The sequence below is a fragment of the Brachycentrus maculatus genome, unplaced genomic scaffold, assembly GCF_059751285.1.
Source record: "Brachycentrus maculatus isolate JH-2025_06_01 unplaced genomic scaffold, ASM5975128v1 h1tg000176l, whole genome shotgun sequence".
In the NCBI taxonomy this organism is placed as follows: Eukaryota; Metazoa; Arthropoda; class Insecta; order Trichoptera; family Brachycentridae; genus Brachycentrus; species Brachycentrus maculatus.
In genome coordinates, this window is record NW_028280928.1 from 1,168,503 (window position 1) to 1,187,191 (window position 18,689).

Below are 18,689 nucleotides of genomic sequence, written 5' to 3' on the forward strand. Positions count from 1 at the left end.
GATAACACTGTGTCAATATTATCCCTATGCACCATTGAATATGAATAAGGGTTAGAAGAAGAATGTTATCATTTACATTCACTTAGATATTAATACATATATCAAATATTACAACTTGTTTATAATAAAAAATCATCACCATACAGACAATTTTATTAGTCTTCGTAGTCTAGTGGTTAGTGCATTTGGCCACCGTGCATGATGTTCCAGATTCGATTCTCAGGAGAATCAAAACAAATACTGTTGATCTTCTATGTACATATTTGGTGAAGTTAACCATAAATAATTTTAACAATTTATTTTTTAACGTTGTGCTTGAATATCATTTCTATAGTTTACCTTTATATGCAAATATCAAATAAAATATCACTATATGCATATAAATATTATAAGTGATTTAAACATTTAACATTTTAACATTTAACATAGTAACATTTTCCAGGTTTTCGAATTGGAAGAGATGCGCAACATTAGACTTGAAGGGTTGGCCGCACTAATCCAGCGAGTGTGGAGAGGGTATCGCGTGAGGAAGGATGCAGCCAGGAGGCACCGAGCCCAGAGGGTCATAGCTAAAGCATGGAGGCGATGGAAGGTGATACACATGTCTTCTACCCTTTCTACTTATTTTATAGTATAATAGAAACAGCACCATTTTGCATCGCTAGTCTAGACTATCATAGGCAAAATACATTTTATGTTTCATTTCTCAATGTAATTTTTATTGGAAGTAATATGTTAAAAATATATTTATTTTATTACACTCAAGCACTGGATTTTTAAGACCATGCATCAAAATACGTTCACCTGTGATCGAAGGGGAATACTCTTCTACTTCATAAAGTTCTCAAAAGATATTTCAGCTCCAACTCAGATGTAAAAGTAAAATACTCTGAGAATTTAGGCAATATGGATGTTCGATAATGGGCAAAATGAATGTTACACAGTGTATAATGTGATAATTTAAGTCAGTTAATTTTATATCTGTATTAATAGCATTGTTTACCTTGTGGTGTGGTAATATAACACTGTCCTTATTATTCATCGTTCACTTTGTGTAATACCACTTTGTAGAGCATCTAATATGTTTTATATTATGAATTCTAGATTTTTAAATAAAAACGCCGTATTATTTTACTTGTCGTAGTCTTTATATCATTTCATTACGTTTCTTTAAAACAAACATTTCACAAACAAACCATAAAAAATTGTGTTTAATTTTTATATAAAACATTTAATAATTAATAGTATTCTTTGTAATGAAAGATTATGAATTCAATAATGACATATCGCTCACTCCTTTCAAAAACGTCATAAATCAAAAATCGTCAATCAGTTGTGCATGTTTTCGGAATGCCCAGAAAATATACTTTATCCCAGCAAAAGCGGCATATTTTTAACTTAATATTTACCCGCTACAAGGCAGAAAGTGTTGTTTTTGGATTTTGAAGAAAAGGTATTGTTTAATTATTTTTTTAAATATACTAAATATTTTTCAAATGGAGAAAAAACCCTCAGGTTTTACCTAAAAAGGTCTTTTGCACATTAAAAAGTTCAATAAGTGGCTTGATATTTATTTTACTAAACATTGTATTTTATTTTTTAACTTTAAAAACGTTCACCTGAAAAATCAAGTTTTTTTTATTTATGTCGTTCTTCAAAGGAGTGAGCGATATGTATTATTAAAATCTGCAAGCAATTTGATTTTCTGTTTATTTTAATTTAATTTTTAAATAATATTTCTAAATGCAGGATGCTAATAATTTTACTAGCTTTCGAATGAGATGTAGAATTTTGATTAAAAGTCCTTTTCTTTTTAGACCAATTTATTTTGTCCTGTTTACGTTTTTGGATTTTTATGCCATGGTGTCATAAGTCGCACTTGTAAGGCGTTTCAACTACCATCACGGGGACCATTATAAGGATTATGCAAATTTCAAGTGTCGAATATCAAATTGTCAGGGCAACACCTGATCATATCTTCTGGAATGATGACATAATTGGAAAAAACGGAACCTGCATCTCAACAGTCAAGAAAATTTAAGAAATTTCATATTTCTGTGTCCTATTTTGTCATTTTCTTTATATTGTTTGCTGTTTATTTTTCTTGTTCGTTTATTTAATTTGAGTTTTTATTTGTGATTCAATATAATTTAGGCAACTCACGACGTGGAGGAAAGAATAATATTAATGAGAAGACGATCGGTGCGTTGTATTTACTTTCATTTCACCCTCACCTAGTAATAAGTCTAGATGCGAATTAGATATCAAAAAACCCATGTCCACATTATAAGTATGTTTTTTTTTCTGACAATTTTTGAAGAACAAAGGTGTCTTGTTGAGGCCCTGTGGTTAGTGTCGCGGACTCTTGAGCCAGAGTTTCTCGGTTCGAACCCACTCTACCACAATTTAATACCTATTTCTAATAATGAGCCGCTTAGGCTCACAGAAATACTAGTATGAAATTAAAGTATTTTTGTAAATAATAAAAACACAAATACTTTTTTTTTAATAAAATTAAAAATTAAAAAATAGGCATGATCTTGTAATATTTCTGCATTTTCATCATTTCAAAATTTCTATTGCATACTGTGTGAATGTTTTATTTTTTTTATTTTTGCAACAGAAACAGAAATTCTCTTTATTTCTTAATTGAGTTGAAATAAAGAGATTTCCATTAGTATGGCATGTACATTTTTACAAACTATGTTTATAATAATACTAAATTCATCAGCTGCCAAAAGATATTTGAGAATAACGATGACTAAATAAGGTCATATTTTTCAGAAAAATTTGTTTTTTTGTTTTTTTTTTTAAGTTAATTTTGGTTGGTTGAAAGATACTGTTTATTTTTAGCAATTAGTTCTCTAATGTACAATTGTTCTGTGCAAGAAGTCCAATAAATAAATAAATAATTGATATCAACAGAATAGAACCATTACACATTTTCCCATACATAATGTGTAAAATCATTTGATTTCTCATAAATTATATAGCTTTTTTTCCACAGTTTAAAATACGAGTTTTTAATAAAAATAATTTTTTTGTAAAAATTAACCATCCACATTATTCCCACTTTTTTGTAAACTTAGATTTTTATCATGTTTGAATGATAGTAATGAATTTCCGAGAAGTATACTCTGTCCTCACAGTGTTGTGTGAATGTTGGAACTAACACAGCTATAATTTTGTCCACCAGACAAGGAAACGAGTGTTGTCAATGAGGCATGAGAAGAGAGTGCTTTGGGCGGTTCAGACTATACAGAGACATTACGTCCAGTGGAAGGTATTATTTTTTCATTTTATTTTTCTGTGTATCTCATTTGTTCTATACCTCATTCACTTGGAAAAAACAATTGCATTGTTATGGGTGCGAATTGTAAAATAATCCTAGGATTTTGATTTCATATTTTCATAATTAGAATTGGAAAAATGCCTTCACAGTTTCAAATAAATAAGTAACAGAGCTATTGAAGTAAAAAAAAAGTTATCACAATGTGTATGCATGTCTGCCTCTGTAGTGTAGTGTTTCCGGGTTTGATTCCCAGAGGGGTTAAAGTAAATGATTTTTCACTCTAATATTTCTGCCGTTAGATTTCTGAGAATCAATATATAGACTCTAGTATACTCTAATACGAGAGTTGTCTGAAAAGTTTCCGACCTAACAATGATACAAGTCTTTTTTTAAATTTATTTTAATTTTTCTACATAATCTCCTTTTACATATATACACTTCTCCCAGCGATGCTCCCATCTCTTCAACCCGTCCAAATACATAGTAGTTGGCGTCTTTCCCTGCAAAATAGTCATTTATGAAGGATGGCCTACTCATTCGAAGAAAATCTCTGTCCTCCGAGCGCAATTTTTAGCTTAGGGAACAACAAAAAAGTTGCTCAGGGCTAGATCTGGTGAGTAAAGGGGGTGGTCAAGTAGTTCAAACCGTAATTTGTGAATTTTTGCCATAGCAACCACTGAGGTGTGAGAAGGCGCATTGTCTTGAAGCATAATTTTTTTCTTCTGCAAATGTAATTTATTATTAGATTAAAACCAATATTTTTAGCTTTTCCACTTTTTTATTTGACCAGCGACCGGGTTTCGTCGTTACCGACATCATCAGACTGGTGATGTCGGTAACGACGAAACCCGGTCGCTGGTCAAATAAAAAAGTGGAAAAGCTAAAAATATTAGTTTTAATCTAATAATAAATTAAAAATGCAATTCCATCACGAAGTGTCAGTGGATAATATAAATCTATTCTGCAAATGTGGCCGTTTTTTCGTAACTTCTGTATTCAACTTTCGAGTAATGATGCATAGTATGCTCCTGTAATAGTTTTTCCTATTTCTAGTAATATATGAAAATAACTCCTTGACTTTCCCAGAAAACAGTCGCCATCACTTTCCCAGCCGAAGGAACAGTTTTTGCCTTTTTTGGGGCCGATTCCCCCTTCGTTTTCGACTGTTTGGACTATATTTTTGTTTCTGGAGTAGCATGGTGTATCCAAGTTTCCTCTACAGTTATTAATCGGCGCCAAAAGTCTGACTCATTGAGGCTAAACTGCACCAACACGTTTCAACAGGTGCAGATATTTATTCAAACACGTTTTTGGTCAGGAGTGAGCAAACGCGGCTCCCAGCGCGCGGACAGCTTTCTCATCCCTAAATCTTGATTTAGTATGCAACAAACATGTTCTTTCGATATCTCCATAGACTCTGCTATCTCTCTTACCTTAATCCGTAAGTGATGAAGCAGAGTCCCCGTATACAGCGTTCAGCTGTCTTTAATTTTCGTAGGCGTGTTGCCTTTCAAAAACAAATATTTGATGACTGCTTGATACCCAATTTTTTCCATTTTTAAAAAAACGCTCACTGCAACTCACTCAACTATAGGTCCAAAATGGCCGAAATTTTGGTGAGTGCCTTTCAACGCATGCCCAAACAGATTTTTATTGACAACTACTGCCATCTTCTTGTTGAGGTCGGAAGCATTTAAGACAGCCCTTGTATTTATGCATATACATAGATTTTATTTTTTTTCCTTTATGTATTTTGATACTTTTTTATTTACCTGCTCAATATTCTTATGTTATTTTTATTTTACCTATCCGTAATTAAGTAGAGACAATGAAAATTTAATAATTTGAATAATTTACTTCGTACCCTTCATTGTCATTATTCACACCTTTGGTGTAAAATATTTGTCAAACACAAAACATGATCTCTTTTGGTAAACTGTTTTTTTTATTTTATTTATAAAACTATCTGTTTACAACCTTTCAAAGTTACTTTTATAATAACTGTATTGTAAATATAAATTAAAATAGTATTTTTATTTTACATTTACAGAGACGGAGATATCTGGAGTGGCTGTTGGGGGCGCTGCCAGCGGCGCACCTGTCTCCCCTTTGTACGGCATGGCCACGCACATCTTCTCGCCTCGTGCTCACTCACTCTCTACTCAACCAGATACACCATCGCTGGAGGGTCAGTCTTTGCTTTCAACTAGTCCTTAATGGTGTTATCTTTGTGTAAAGTACTGCGTTGTGTTATTGTTGTCTTTCAGTGTTGTGGTTAGGACTTTGTGCCAGGTTGTGAGATAGGGTTGTTCTTTACTTTTTTTATGTCCATCGTTTGTAAGGATTGTGATAGGCGTGTATCAAGAAAAAATATATGTGTATGTGTATATACGTATATATGTTTCGTTACTTGTGAAAGGGATCCGAAATAGTGTCGATGAATAATGGTTGAGTGGAAATGCGATGACTGACCATTCTCTGCAAATTTATTTGCACTGTTCCGTGTCTGTCTGCTGTGCTGGTCGTGGTTGTGGGCGTCTGCGTACCGGCCAACGTCGAGTCGGAATCGGATCTAGCTGACTAATTGAACTAAACACTAATCCCTTTCACTGCCTACACTGGGGTACTTCTAGAAAATTTGGTGATGGACTTACAATCTTTATATTTCTTTGGATTGGCAGTCACAGGTATATTGAGAGCTTTGAAATATAAATTCACAGAAAAATCAGTTTTATATTGTTTCACATTTTCAATAAATTTCGCATTTTAGTTTTAAAAAAAATTGTTTAGCAAGAACAGATCTGTTAGGAAGCCTAGATGCTTCTATATCAGATCTGGGCATGCGGTGGGACAGCTTTCAAAATCCCTTTAGGTGTCGTCCTAATAAAAAGCGATTATCGCTCGTTCTCACGAATTTCACTCATACAAATCCGCGATTAAACATACAGATCTCGAATAAGTGTTGAATAACTGGCATTTGCGTGATGTGGTCGCGCGAACTAAGTTCGTACGCACAAACTAAGTTTGTATGCACAATCAGACATATTGATGTCGAATAGGTGTCCTAGTTGAGATTTGCGCGATAATTGCGTCGTTTTGCCAAGAACGAACGAACAACATCAAACGCAATATTTATTTTAATCTATAAATCAATTTACAACATTTTGAGTGTGTCCAGATACTTGTTCACAAAATCTGGATTATCTCAAAATGCCCAGACTTCCATATTCTTCTTCATCTTTGATGAGATGTCAAAAAATAATATTAAAAATAAAAATTAAATTAAATTAAATTAAAAAAATAAAAATAAAAAATAAAATATATAAATCAATTAGTTGTTGCATGCATGAGTCCTTTGCGAATCAACAAAAAATGTAATCAAAGGTTATTTTCTTTCAGTGCCATAAATATAGGATGAAATTTGACCAAACGGCTAGAAACAGAATGAGAGAGAAGGTGACAGCCAGTATTATCTTTAAGGATAGAAAGCAAAGTTATACCAGAAGGTTTGTGGCTTTCATTTATTTATACTTTTGTATTAAATCAGTATGTAAATCCCTATAATTTAATCTTTTTTTTTTATTAATGTTACAGCGTGTCTCACCCATTCGTCGGAGACTATGTGAGGCTGAGGCAGAACTCTGTGTGGAAGAGAGTCTGTATTGATACGGATGACCAGTACGTGGTATTTGCAGATATCGTCAACAAGGTGACCAGGTCTAGTGGAAAAGTGAGTGTATTTTTTTTCTATAACTGCCTGTTACTGTTTTCAATGAGAGAACATTTCATCATCTGAAAACAGAGCTATCCTCACTGCATATAAAGAAGTTTTAATTTTACAATTAAACTTTTGATGTGAGTTCTCTTAATCATTTAATAATAGTATGTTCTTTTGAATGTTTTGATTTATAATATTTGAATAGGTATTTATTTAATGTGTTCACTGTGTTCAATATATGGCAAACAATCAAAAGATGCTGACAAAATAGCAATTTTAAAAATGCTAAAACTGAATAAGAAATTGATTTTTGTAGATTCTAGTAAACACTGTTCTCTTCATTCTCTGCATTCATGTGCGGCTCATGTTTATATTTATTTGTAACATTTACCAATTCTACCCATGATTGACAACCACACTGCTCAAATTTTTGAAACTCTTAAATATATTGATCAGTCTCGTGACACTGTACATGTGAATTCACAACAGCCATCTATGTTAGAATAGGGAAACCTTTTATTAAGTAAAGATTCTTTCTATTTGTACTCAAGGTCCGAATCCTGAATTAAATTAGTTGAAATCTCTTTTCACCTACGATTTATTTTAATAATTAATATATAACTTTAAAATCACTATAAATATTATATTGTAACTTAATTATAATGTGTACCGGTTAGCTTCGAAACCGGTAGACAATATATTTAAGTTTTGATAAAATATTTGTAGTGATTTTAAAACTAAGTTACATTTTAATTATAAAATGAAAAATCACAGTTAGTACATCAATTTTTTTTTTTTTAAGTTTTCAAAACAGATAGAAATCTTAAAGTACCAATCCATGCAAATTAGATGGATTTCAATTTAATTGTTTTTTTTTTCCTCTAAGTTGGTGCCCACTCTGGCAGTGATCTCCACTTCAGCTATGTTACTCCTGGACCAGAGGACGCTGGGAGTGAAGTATCGGATTCCAGCCGCCGAGATATACCGGATATCCCTCAGTCCCCTCCCGGATGACATCGCCGTATTCCACGTCAGGGCTGTGAGTCAAGATTTTATCCCAATCACTTCTCTGTGTGGCATCTTTTCCAAATTTCATCTTTTTCCAAATTTTCACTTGTAGAAAACTTGTTCATAGTATCTTCCTTATTTGACTTTCTTTCGGTGTCTTTGATTAAATTTATCTAAGTGTTCTTAGAAAAATGCTACACATATATCCTTTTTTCACACAAAACAGCTAACAGAAAAGTTTATGAAATTGGGAATATATAAAATGGTCTTATCTGTGCGATACTTTTTCTTATTATATTTTTAAAATCTACATAAAGATTATATTAACACACTTAGGACGGGGAATGTATTTCTTCCAGTTGGTCGATTCATGCTTAAGGATGGGAAGGATATTTTTACCTTCTACGCCGACCTCATTTCAAAGTCAGAAAAGAAGGAATTATTTAATGTTTTTATATGAATATGTATTATAAACCAATCTCTTTGTTAAGGTCTAGACTATATGTATACAATTATCAAATCCCATCGCCAGAGGTCCGCAGGCGTAAAAAACACCCATCCAGAATGTGTTAATATCTCTATATATTGATTAAATTATTTTATCGGGTTGGCGAAGTACAAAATGCTAAGACTGCTTATAAAATTGAATTATTTCCCTGTAAGAAATATGAAACTTTATATTTGAAATGCTTTCTAACAATCGTATTGACACAACCCTCAAAAACTTTTTGTCAAGTATAACTCCGAGACCTCAAATCTTACTTACCTACTTCAGTAAGCATTTGACTTTCTCGGCTATAATTGTAGTCAGTTTAAAGGTTTTCCTTAACAAAGTTAGCACTGAGTACTCGCACTGGCAGCCAGGTAATGTAGCTTTTCCTGTTGTGGTACCCCCTATACACACGACAAGCATCCATCTATCTCCACGTTGACTATCCTCTTGATTATCCTCTGAGGATGCTTGTCGTCTGTACGGGAGCTTAATGTATGCCCCCGTGCCCAGTGTTGCCTGGAGGGAGAAGCGTACGAACTGGACTCCCAGCTCTCCTCTCGCGCCAGCACGGACACCACGGGATGCTTGTTTGGGGTGAGTTCCGCACACCTTCCCTTTATGTATGCTCGTTTGTACACTAGATTGTGAAGCACAACGTTGTTTGTTATCTTTTCTGACTTCATCTGTCTTTATATTCAATATATTTATTCAACCATTTGTGACAATATATATATTAACAAATTATGTAATCTGTTATGAAAGTTCAAAAAAGCTAGATTTATGCGATTTTACAACTCTGTTCTAATATACATGCAACAAACACAGCGCAAAGAAAGTATTGATGGTAAGATTTGTAATATATGTTACTTGACTCCGAAACTTTTATTCTTCTTTATAACAGCACAACTATTACCCACATAGATTATTCCTCTAGAATTTTGTATCCTCGGAATAAAAAAAAAAGCTATTGAGACTTCAAAAGGGCTATTAGAATAGTCCTTCTACGCAATAGACAGAACTAAAACGGAGAAGAAATAGGAGGAAAAAGAAAATAGCAATAATGGCTAGGGAGCTCAAGGCACCATACCCATATTCTTACAAGTTTGTGTAACTTTATGCTAACATATACATATACCCGGTCCCTAAAGGTAAATATTATTATTCTTCCTATGAGTAGAATATTAGTTTTAAAGGAAAATAAAGTTTTTACTTTTAATAATCAAAATTACTCTACCTAAATAAAGCAATAAACTTTAGAAATATCCAATATACTTCAACTGCGTTTACATTTCCCTGTCTTTTTTTCACATCCAAGCTCAAATATTATTCAGATAATATTAATTTTCGATCTTCTTCTCCGTCTTATTCCTCATTGCTGAGGGTTGTAACCCTTGTACAAGCAATGACTCTTCTCCGGTTATCCCTTGACTGCGCTGTACGTAGCGCTCCAATCACTGAGGTGCCTGCTGCTGCCTTAATTTGATTTCATTATTGTGGGGGATAATTTTCGATACATTTTGTTTATTAATTGTTGTATTTGACAAACAAAATGTCCATCTTTCAGAGCGACATCAGCAAGAAGAAGGGAGATTTTGTGTTCCAAACTTGTCACATTATCGAGATGGTCACCAAACTGTTTCTGGTTGTGCAGAATGCTGTGGGAAAGGCACCGGAAGTTAATATCAGCACTGAGTGAGCTCATCTTTATATATAATTTATATTTGAAGCACTAACTTTGTGATTTTCCATTTTAATTATATCATCTTTATATGTTTGTATTTTAAACCAATTTACAAAATGGTGTCAAAACAAAAATGTGTTGGAACTGGTAAAAAAGGCAAGAATGTGTCATGCCTATTACAGTGTGCATATATAATACATGAGTATCATGTTATGCTAACTCTTTACGATTTAGAGCACTATTTACCAACTTTTAGCCTAAAAATGCCTGCAGGAGGAAAAATTGTTCGCGAACGATGTATGTATGTACAGTGTTTTGAAGATTTTCATTCAAGCAAAAATCTGTTTATTTCTCATATTATTATCATTTGTTCAGTAAATTGTAATATTATTCGTATTCATTGCACTATTTTGTCATATCGGAATAAATAAATACATATATATGTAATTTATTATCATTTATCATTTTTATAATAATAATGTTACAATCCAGTTTTATGATCCCTCAAATTTAAATAAGTCTCAAATATAAATGAGGCCCTTCTGAAATTTAAAAAAAAAAATATTTGTTCTTTGTATATTCTTGTAACTTTTCTGTACCGACATAAATTCCACAAAAGAGGTTTTTTTACGCTTTTTTTTTCAAATATGTAATATAGGGTTAAGTAATCAAGTTTACACATTGTTGTTGGGCGGTTTTTTCATCAACCCCAACCCAAATTAGTCTACTAATTAGAGTTATATATTAATCACAAGTAACCGTAAACGCAACTCCGATCTGTACAATATTTTTTGGTATCTCGAAGTGATAAAATAGAACGCTTATAAGTGTCTCCCGCTCTCTACCAACAGTATATAAAATACGCTTTCAAGCGTTTCCCGCAAACAATGTGTTAATAATGATCTAAGAACGACATTGTTTTTTTTTTTGTACTAGAAGTGATAAAATAGAACGCTTATAAGTGTCTCCCGCTCTCTACCAACAGTATATAAAATACGCTTTCAAGCGTTTCCCGCAAACAATGTGTTAATAATGATCTAAGAACGACATTGTTTTTTTTTTTGTTCCTAAATTGAATATCTAAATAGATATAACAGCATTTATTGCTTTGATCACCTTCATAAAACGGTTTACTTCATATAATATAATTAAAATGTAACTTTGTTGTAAAATCACAATAAATATTTTATTATAACTTAATCATAATGTCTACCGGTTTCAAAGCTAACCGCTTCTTTATCAAGACTAATTAGGCTTTACTTCATATTATGAATAATTTTTTTCTCTGCAGATTTGAAGCAAACTTTGGACAGCAAACGGTCACCTTCACGTTCAAGTGCTACGGCATGCCGGAATATCATCCGGACTCAGTGCGTGTCATCAGAAAAGGGAACAAAATGGAGGTACTCATTTGATACAAGCGCAAGACTGCGCACAACCTTCCGAGATCTTCCACACAGAGGAGTGCCCGATCCGACAGGTCAACTCTGCCATATTTTAACAGCCCCCTTTTCTACAATTGTTTTACGGTGTCGCTCGGATCAATTAAAAAACTTGAAAGAGTATTGTTTATTTAAGTGCCTGTGAAACACTCGTTGAGATATTTGACTGTTTTAAATATTGATAATAACTTCTTCATACGTTATAAGTTGAAAGCGCAACTTAATTTTTCCATTTTATACTTAAACGGTACTAATGAACTAACAAATAATGTTATTTAATTATGTTTTTTAGTATAGTGCCTTTCGGGACGTATTTTTCTCGATTGCCAAATTTTAAAACTCAATTCGGCAATACTTTGAAGTTGCCAATAATGTAATTTTTGTGCCAAACATGATATTTTTTATCTAGATAAATTAACGGGAAAGTACTGCTATATTTTGATTGGCTAATTTTGCACAGATCTAGGGTTTTTTCTAGGGTATTTACTCTAAAGCATAATTTGGTAAATCATGTTTGGCTGGTACAGCCTTTCTTCGGAACACTTCATATAGGTTTTTATATGCAATTGATACATTTTTGTCACATTGAAATTTATGGAAAATACAAAGTCTAAACACTTAGTCCTCTAACTTGTTTCGACCTCTCGGAAATTAAACTGATGAGTCAGTTTTATTTATACTTTAACTAAAAATTAAACAATATTGTGCATACTATAACATGAAATATAATTGCAATCAATCCACGGTCAAATGTGATAGACTTTAGTACTCTCCATTCATCAATTTTGGTGAAACCATTAGATATTTTTATTTAAAAAATTATTGTGAAGTCTGCATTACAGTAATTATGCTAAAACTACTAGAACCTGTGTAAAAAGGCCACAGATGTCATTGCTAGTCCTATTGACAGCGCTTGAATTGTAAGCGCAAATGTAACATCTCATTTGGGAATAGTTTTATTTCGGCAATAAAGATCCCCATACTCTCTGGGAGGTCAAAAACAATACTAATACCATAATAAAACCCTGATAATATCTCCCATATGTAAAAATTTAACAGAACTATCCCTACAAAAATATATAATTTATAGTAAATGGTAAAATAATTGTTTCTTTTGCGGTATTACGTGCCAAATGAAGATGGTTATAGTTAAATAATAATTAATTGGTTATTTATAAATTTAAAGTTACTTAATGGGAACACTCTTATTAGGCTTTGGGTCTTGAGTTAAGTGAAGTTAAACCTGAAATAAGGCTTATATCAACATTCAAAACCATTTTATAATTATTATTAATAAAAAAAATAGAGCAGATTTTGTAATTCTGTTCATGTCCCAATAGTAGAACAAATAATGTTATATTTAATTCATGAGATCTCGTGATACTCGGACTACTGATCAACTTTTATTGGACCCTTAATGGACTGCCAACAATGCTGTCCTTTCTAGTGAATCTAATTATTGTACCTGATTGCCAAAAATGCAGTCCCTTCATGACAGCATAATTATTGTAACGGAATGCCAATAGTGCAGTTTCTTTACATCAGCAGAATTATAATGGAATGCCATTTATGCAGGCCGTTGAGTTGAATGTAATTATTGTAACAGAGTGCCAATAATGCAGTTTGTATATTTATAATTATAGAGGACAAAATACCTACTTATAGAGGACAAAATGATAATTATAGAAAAATTAAATCGCAGTGTGAATCTACTGTCTTCATTTCAAGTTATGATTTGGATCGGAAATATAATAATAGGCACTAATTTTTATTATTTTTGTTGATAGTAATAAGTGTCTCATAAGTACTTGTGTTTTTAAGCAAATGAAGAATGTTAGTAAAGACATATTATAACTAAGTGAAATTTAAAATTTTCTCACATTTTATGAGATTTTTCCCATGTTTTCACCAAACATTCTCCTAGAACAGTGGTCGGCAAACTTATTAGCCAAAGAGCCAAATATGCACATAACAACGATTCATTTTTTCTTGAGAGCAAATATGTTTGCAATTAGACCATTATTTAATTACGGGTACATCCAATAAAACTTGATTACACACTTAATAAGGATTTTATTCATTGATAAAAAAATGTTTCAAAAGTAAGGTATCCACAAGAACACCACTTATTGCGAATAGTGTCCTCACATCTCCTTTGAAGTCAGGTTTGTATGTTGTTATTTTTGCACATACCCAGGTTCTCGTCAATAAGACGATTTCTCAGTTTGCTTTTAATAAGGTTCATACCTCAAAAAAATTGTTAGCATGAATACGTAGAGTGGAGGAGCCTTCCTGCGGATATTTGTGCCGAAGCCGCACTTAAAAGGTCAAAGAGCCGCATGCGGCTTCGAAGCCACACTTTGCCGACCACTGTCCTAGAAGTTGCATTTAAATGTAATCAGTATGTGTTAAAGAGTTACGTTGGTTTCCTTTGAATCTTTAAACCTGATACAAAGTAACGCAAAGATTTATGAGGCAATCCGATATAGAAAATATATAAATATATATTGTAAAAAAGAATGTTCGTAGATATAATTAAACACCAAATGCTGTTTTCAATTTCTTAAATTTTCGGAGTACATTTAATATTTATAAATAATATTTATTGAAATATACAAGTGTTTAATAAATAGCGAAATGAATAAAGTGCTCTTCTCTTAGGAAAAATAAGGCATATTGTCTTTTTATGGATACTTATTTACCACTAATGTCTGGTGTGTTGTTAGTATAATCACTATGATTACATAGTACTATGTATTTATATTCTATCCAATGTCCGTCTGTTACATCTCTTCTCGATTTTATCAACATATTTTTAAAAATGCATCAAAAAATATTATTTTTTACTATTATAGCCATTTTTAACTTGAAAAATAATCCATAAACGAGGTGTTTAATTGCAAAAGTGGCTTATTGTTTTTAAAGTTCTCATGAGAAACTCACAAAAGACCTTTTGTACTTTGAATTTGCAAATGTTTCTCGGGATATAAAACACATTTAAAAATATATTTTGCAAAGTACTATAGTATCGTTTATACACACATATTGTTTAATGATTTTTATATTTATCTGATGGGTAATAGCCAAATTATCACATTTATTTAAAAAAAATTACTTGAAAGACAAAATATTTTATTAAATATATTTGTTTAAAAAAATATATATTGCACCTGCAGCACTGTACACATGACAAAAGTGACACTTCTGAAAAAATAAGAGAGATTTAGCGTGAGAGACAGAAAGAGAGTATTTCGAAAAAAATATAGCAATACAAAATTTGCATAAAAATTATTCTGTTTATTCAGTATTCATGCTGTCATTGATCGGTGCTTCAATTGATAACAATGATATCAATGGCTTGTGATAACTAAAATATGAGGTATATGAGTAAAAAATCCAACTATATTATCATTGTTTTTAAGACACTATCTTATTCTATCACTTTGTATCGTGTATACATCACTCTCTTTTGTTCCACTCCCGTGGAGTCGGAATGTATAGCTCTTTTTCTCCTTCTCTCTCATGTAACGAAATGTGCCTAATAAACGTGACGCGTCCTTAAAATTTCACTCTCTATTCTCGTCCAATTATTGATTATCGAATCGCCGCCTCAGAGGTTCCATTTTATTAATTTTTATTATTAGTTTTGTTTTGGTATAAGATTTTTTTGGCTGTTAACCATAAAAATTATTTAAAGGTGAAATTCCTATGCAACGTCTGATACATCATTTTTTGCAATGATTTGTTCAACGGGGCTATGCACAATGCGATAATACCCAAAGATATTTAATAATTCCAACACCAATCAACAGACGCGTCTGAAGCAGACAACCTAACACCATAAATAAATGGTAAAAAATCACAAGGCAAACGGTACTGGTCATTTAGATTACTGCCAAGATACTTTTCTTAGTCTCTCCCACTAGTAAGACTTGCAACCTGTGGTCTCTGCTGTTACCGCGGAGCTTGTTGTCTCTTTTCTGTAATCTCTGTCATGCATACATGCTCGTAATAATGTCACCTAATACTAATGTGTTGTTTTTTTGATTAGTGAATTTCGCAAAAGAAAATTATTTAAATGCAAATAAAATATGTTAAATCCAATTTCCCTCCTAAAAAGTAATATCATATCGTGGGTGTACTGGCAAAAAACGTTTACTCGAAAATATGCATTTTTGACTTAATGATGCATATTATAAGGTTTTCAATGTTGTATAAACTGAAAAAAATACACTAGGTAGTTTGAAATGTCATATGCATGTGGTTTTTCAAGTGAATTCAACTTTATGTTTTAGTAGCGGTTATTTTATTCAGGCTAAAAGCTTTAAATAACAGGGATTATTCAAACAGGAATTTCAGAGTTAACGATTTTTGCCAGTATACCCACGATATATAGGTAGAATCTTCAATGTAATGAATAGATACCAAATGAAGAAGGAGAACAGTTTGGAGTTTAAAATACTATCACAATAAACAATCCCAAACTTATCGGCGCAAGTCCTTGTGAAAAGAGGTGTGTTAACCGCTTTATCATATTCCTACCATTTTAAAAAAACACAATTTATCATTCAATTATGGCACTACTCAGAATCTTCCATTTTGTTTCATTTTACAACTATCCAAATTATGTATTTCTCCCTCTTTCTTTTTTCTAATCCGTTCTTGTGTGTTGCAATGTGTTAAAATAGTATTTTGTTGTTGCGTGCTATTGTGTTTGGTATCCTCATTTTACAGATAATTAAGGTAAGGATTTTTTTAAAAAAAAAAAACGTTCACAATCCATAATAATTAGTTTCACTCGTTTAAAACTTGAATGTGACCAATTTGAAATTTATAATAAGAATAGAATTACGATTGAATAATTTTTGGATACATATCTATCTGTTGGTCGTAATATTTTATAATAAAATACCTGATAGAGGGATATGTATGGTTTAGTTTAGAGATTCCTGTTACCATTGTAAGCTACTGACTACTCGCCTCACTTGTACATCTCCATTCAAATTTAATTTCACGTCAAGGCTTCAAAAAGTTTGTAAAAGTGACATCTATATTTATCATAGGAAGCTAATTATATTTTTTATTCGCAGTAGCATTTTTTATCACAGTTTTCACAAAATTTAATATGATTGTCGCGTTTAAAATCCGTTGTGACACTTTTATATGTAGCACAATTATGACATACTTTATTTATTAATTTTAATAATAATTTTCTTGAGAATGATTAACTCTATTATAACAATAACAGATATGTGAGTAACTATTGAGATAATAATTTATCCATTTAAGCTTTTAATGAATTAATATTCAATTTAAAATATTAAAATTTAATTACTCTGAAATAACCATTTTTACTGTGTGTTACTCTCAGAGCGCTTGTCCACTACCCGGAATTTTACCGTCCGGCAGTCCAGTTTTGAAAAATGAAAGCGACTACGACAGTTTAGCGTGATCGAATTTACGCGCAAAGTGTTCACTCACTGATAAAGAGCTCCGGTCTGAAGAAAGATGGACAAAAGCTTGTGCTCAATTGGCTTGTGCCAATCCAAGCCAATCATCGTTTTAAAATGCTAACTGACGTGCCGGACGGCAAAATTCCGTGTAGTGGACAAACGCCCTCACTCTTGATCGCATGTGCTTAAATTACTATGACAACGCGTGGTGTAAGCGGATGCCAAATATTTTATAGCCAAAATCTCTACTGTACAAGATATTGACACACCAGCTAAGGCCGTCAAACTTTGAACACTTATTTTAAATACTAATGATGATACCTTATAGATATCACTTTTGCAATTTTTTACAACCCCATAGTCATATGCAATCATTTTTACTAAATAAATAATATAATATTTCCGTATTGTAAATATTGTTTGTTCTTAATACTAATAAATTATCAAGTCTACAGTAATCACATATTATGCTTGAATCTTTTTACTTCTTTTCAAAATTGTAACTGAATCTAAAATTATGTTGCTATTGAATTTAAATTACAAATTTGATCACGATCTACCCTATATGTAAAACTACTGTCATATATTATTAAATTCATTCATCCCGTTTATTGACATTGTGAATTCATGTAAAACTATCATCACGAGTGCTGCTCATTCTCCCATCATTAAAAATAATGAATTTGAGACAATTATAAATGTACGTATTTTAGTTACAAAAATAATGACAAATCGTGATCCTGTAAAGTCGCAAGTTTTTGCATGTTTTTTAGTTGCAACTATTATTTAAAATATAGAAATTTAACAAAAACATGTGTGATCTTTTATACCGTATATGATTGAATTATGAAAAGACTTTTAAATAGCTATTACTGCCGGACTAAATAATAATAAATGAAATAAAATTACTTACTAAAGATTATTTTACTTATACGTTGTGCAATTTGTAATGGTGCATCCAAACAAGGAAGGTATACATAAAATTAAAAAATAAAATTTAAAATTTCTTCTCAGACAAATATGCGTACAATTCGGATTTAGTTTTTAAACAATTTCTAATTCTTTGTTCAAAAATATGGGAGAAACTTGCAAACAGACTTCCTCTATACGCCTTCTTAGATTGCGTCAACTAAAGTATTATGTACAAGAATGTTTTTATTTTTTATTTATTTATATGATTTACATATATTGAAACTTGTAACAAATTGTATTGTATTGACAGAATAAAGAATGTTATAATAACCTGCTTTTTATTTTGTTTGTAATTTTTCTTTAAGTAGCAGAAATTACTTTATTTTCTCGCGCATACTGCCCCAACCGTAGGGCCATAAAATACCAGGTCAGATAGTGTGTGGCCCCACGTTTGGGGCGAAGTGATTTTTTCTCAATATTTCCGTATCATGACGGAATTTGGACAACCAACGCCATCTATTGATGATACAACACAACTTAATAATTAACCGGCTAGTTATATGTTTTACCGAATGAACAAACAATGTTTTATGTCATTAATATCTTAACAGTTAGGGGTTTGCAATAAGCAAAGCTTAATTTGGACAACTTTCAAATCGAAGCATAAAAATCAATAACCCGACAGGTATT

At 31.9% G+C, this 18,689-nt stretch overlaps 1 protein-coding gene across 1 annotated transcript in view; it reads left to right on the top strand.

Annotated features, from left to right (window-relative positions):
- Nucleotides 1–18,329, top strand: part of Myo95E (Myosin 95E) — a 35,468-nt gene extending 17,139 nt beyond the window's left edge. The window contains exons 17-25 of the mRNA XM_088262271.1: nt 443–592; nt 3,197–3,283; nt 5,343–5,480; nt 6,692–6,798; nt 6,887–7,022; nt 7,897–8,049; nt 9,022–9,105; nt 10,076–10,203; nt 11,484–18,329. Coding sequence (XP_088118397.1) covers nt 443–592; nt 3,197–3,283; nt 5,343–5,480; nt 6,692–6,798; nt 6,887–7,022; nt 7,897–8,049; nt 9,022–9,105; nt 10,076–10,203; nt 11,484–11,607 — 1,107 coding nt within the window. The 3' untranslated portion in view covers nt 11,608–18,329. The remainder of the gene's footprint in view (nt 1–442; nt 593–3,196; nt 3,284–5,342; nt 5,481–6,691; nt 6,799–6,886; nt 7,023–7,896; nt 8,050–9,021; nt 9,106–10,075; nt 10,204–11,483) is intronic.
- The last annotated feature ends 360 nt before the right edge of the window (nt 18,330–18,689 follow it).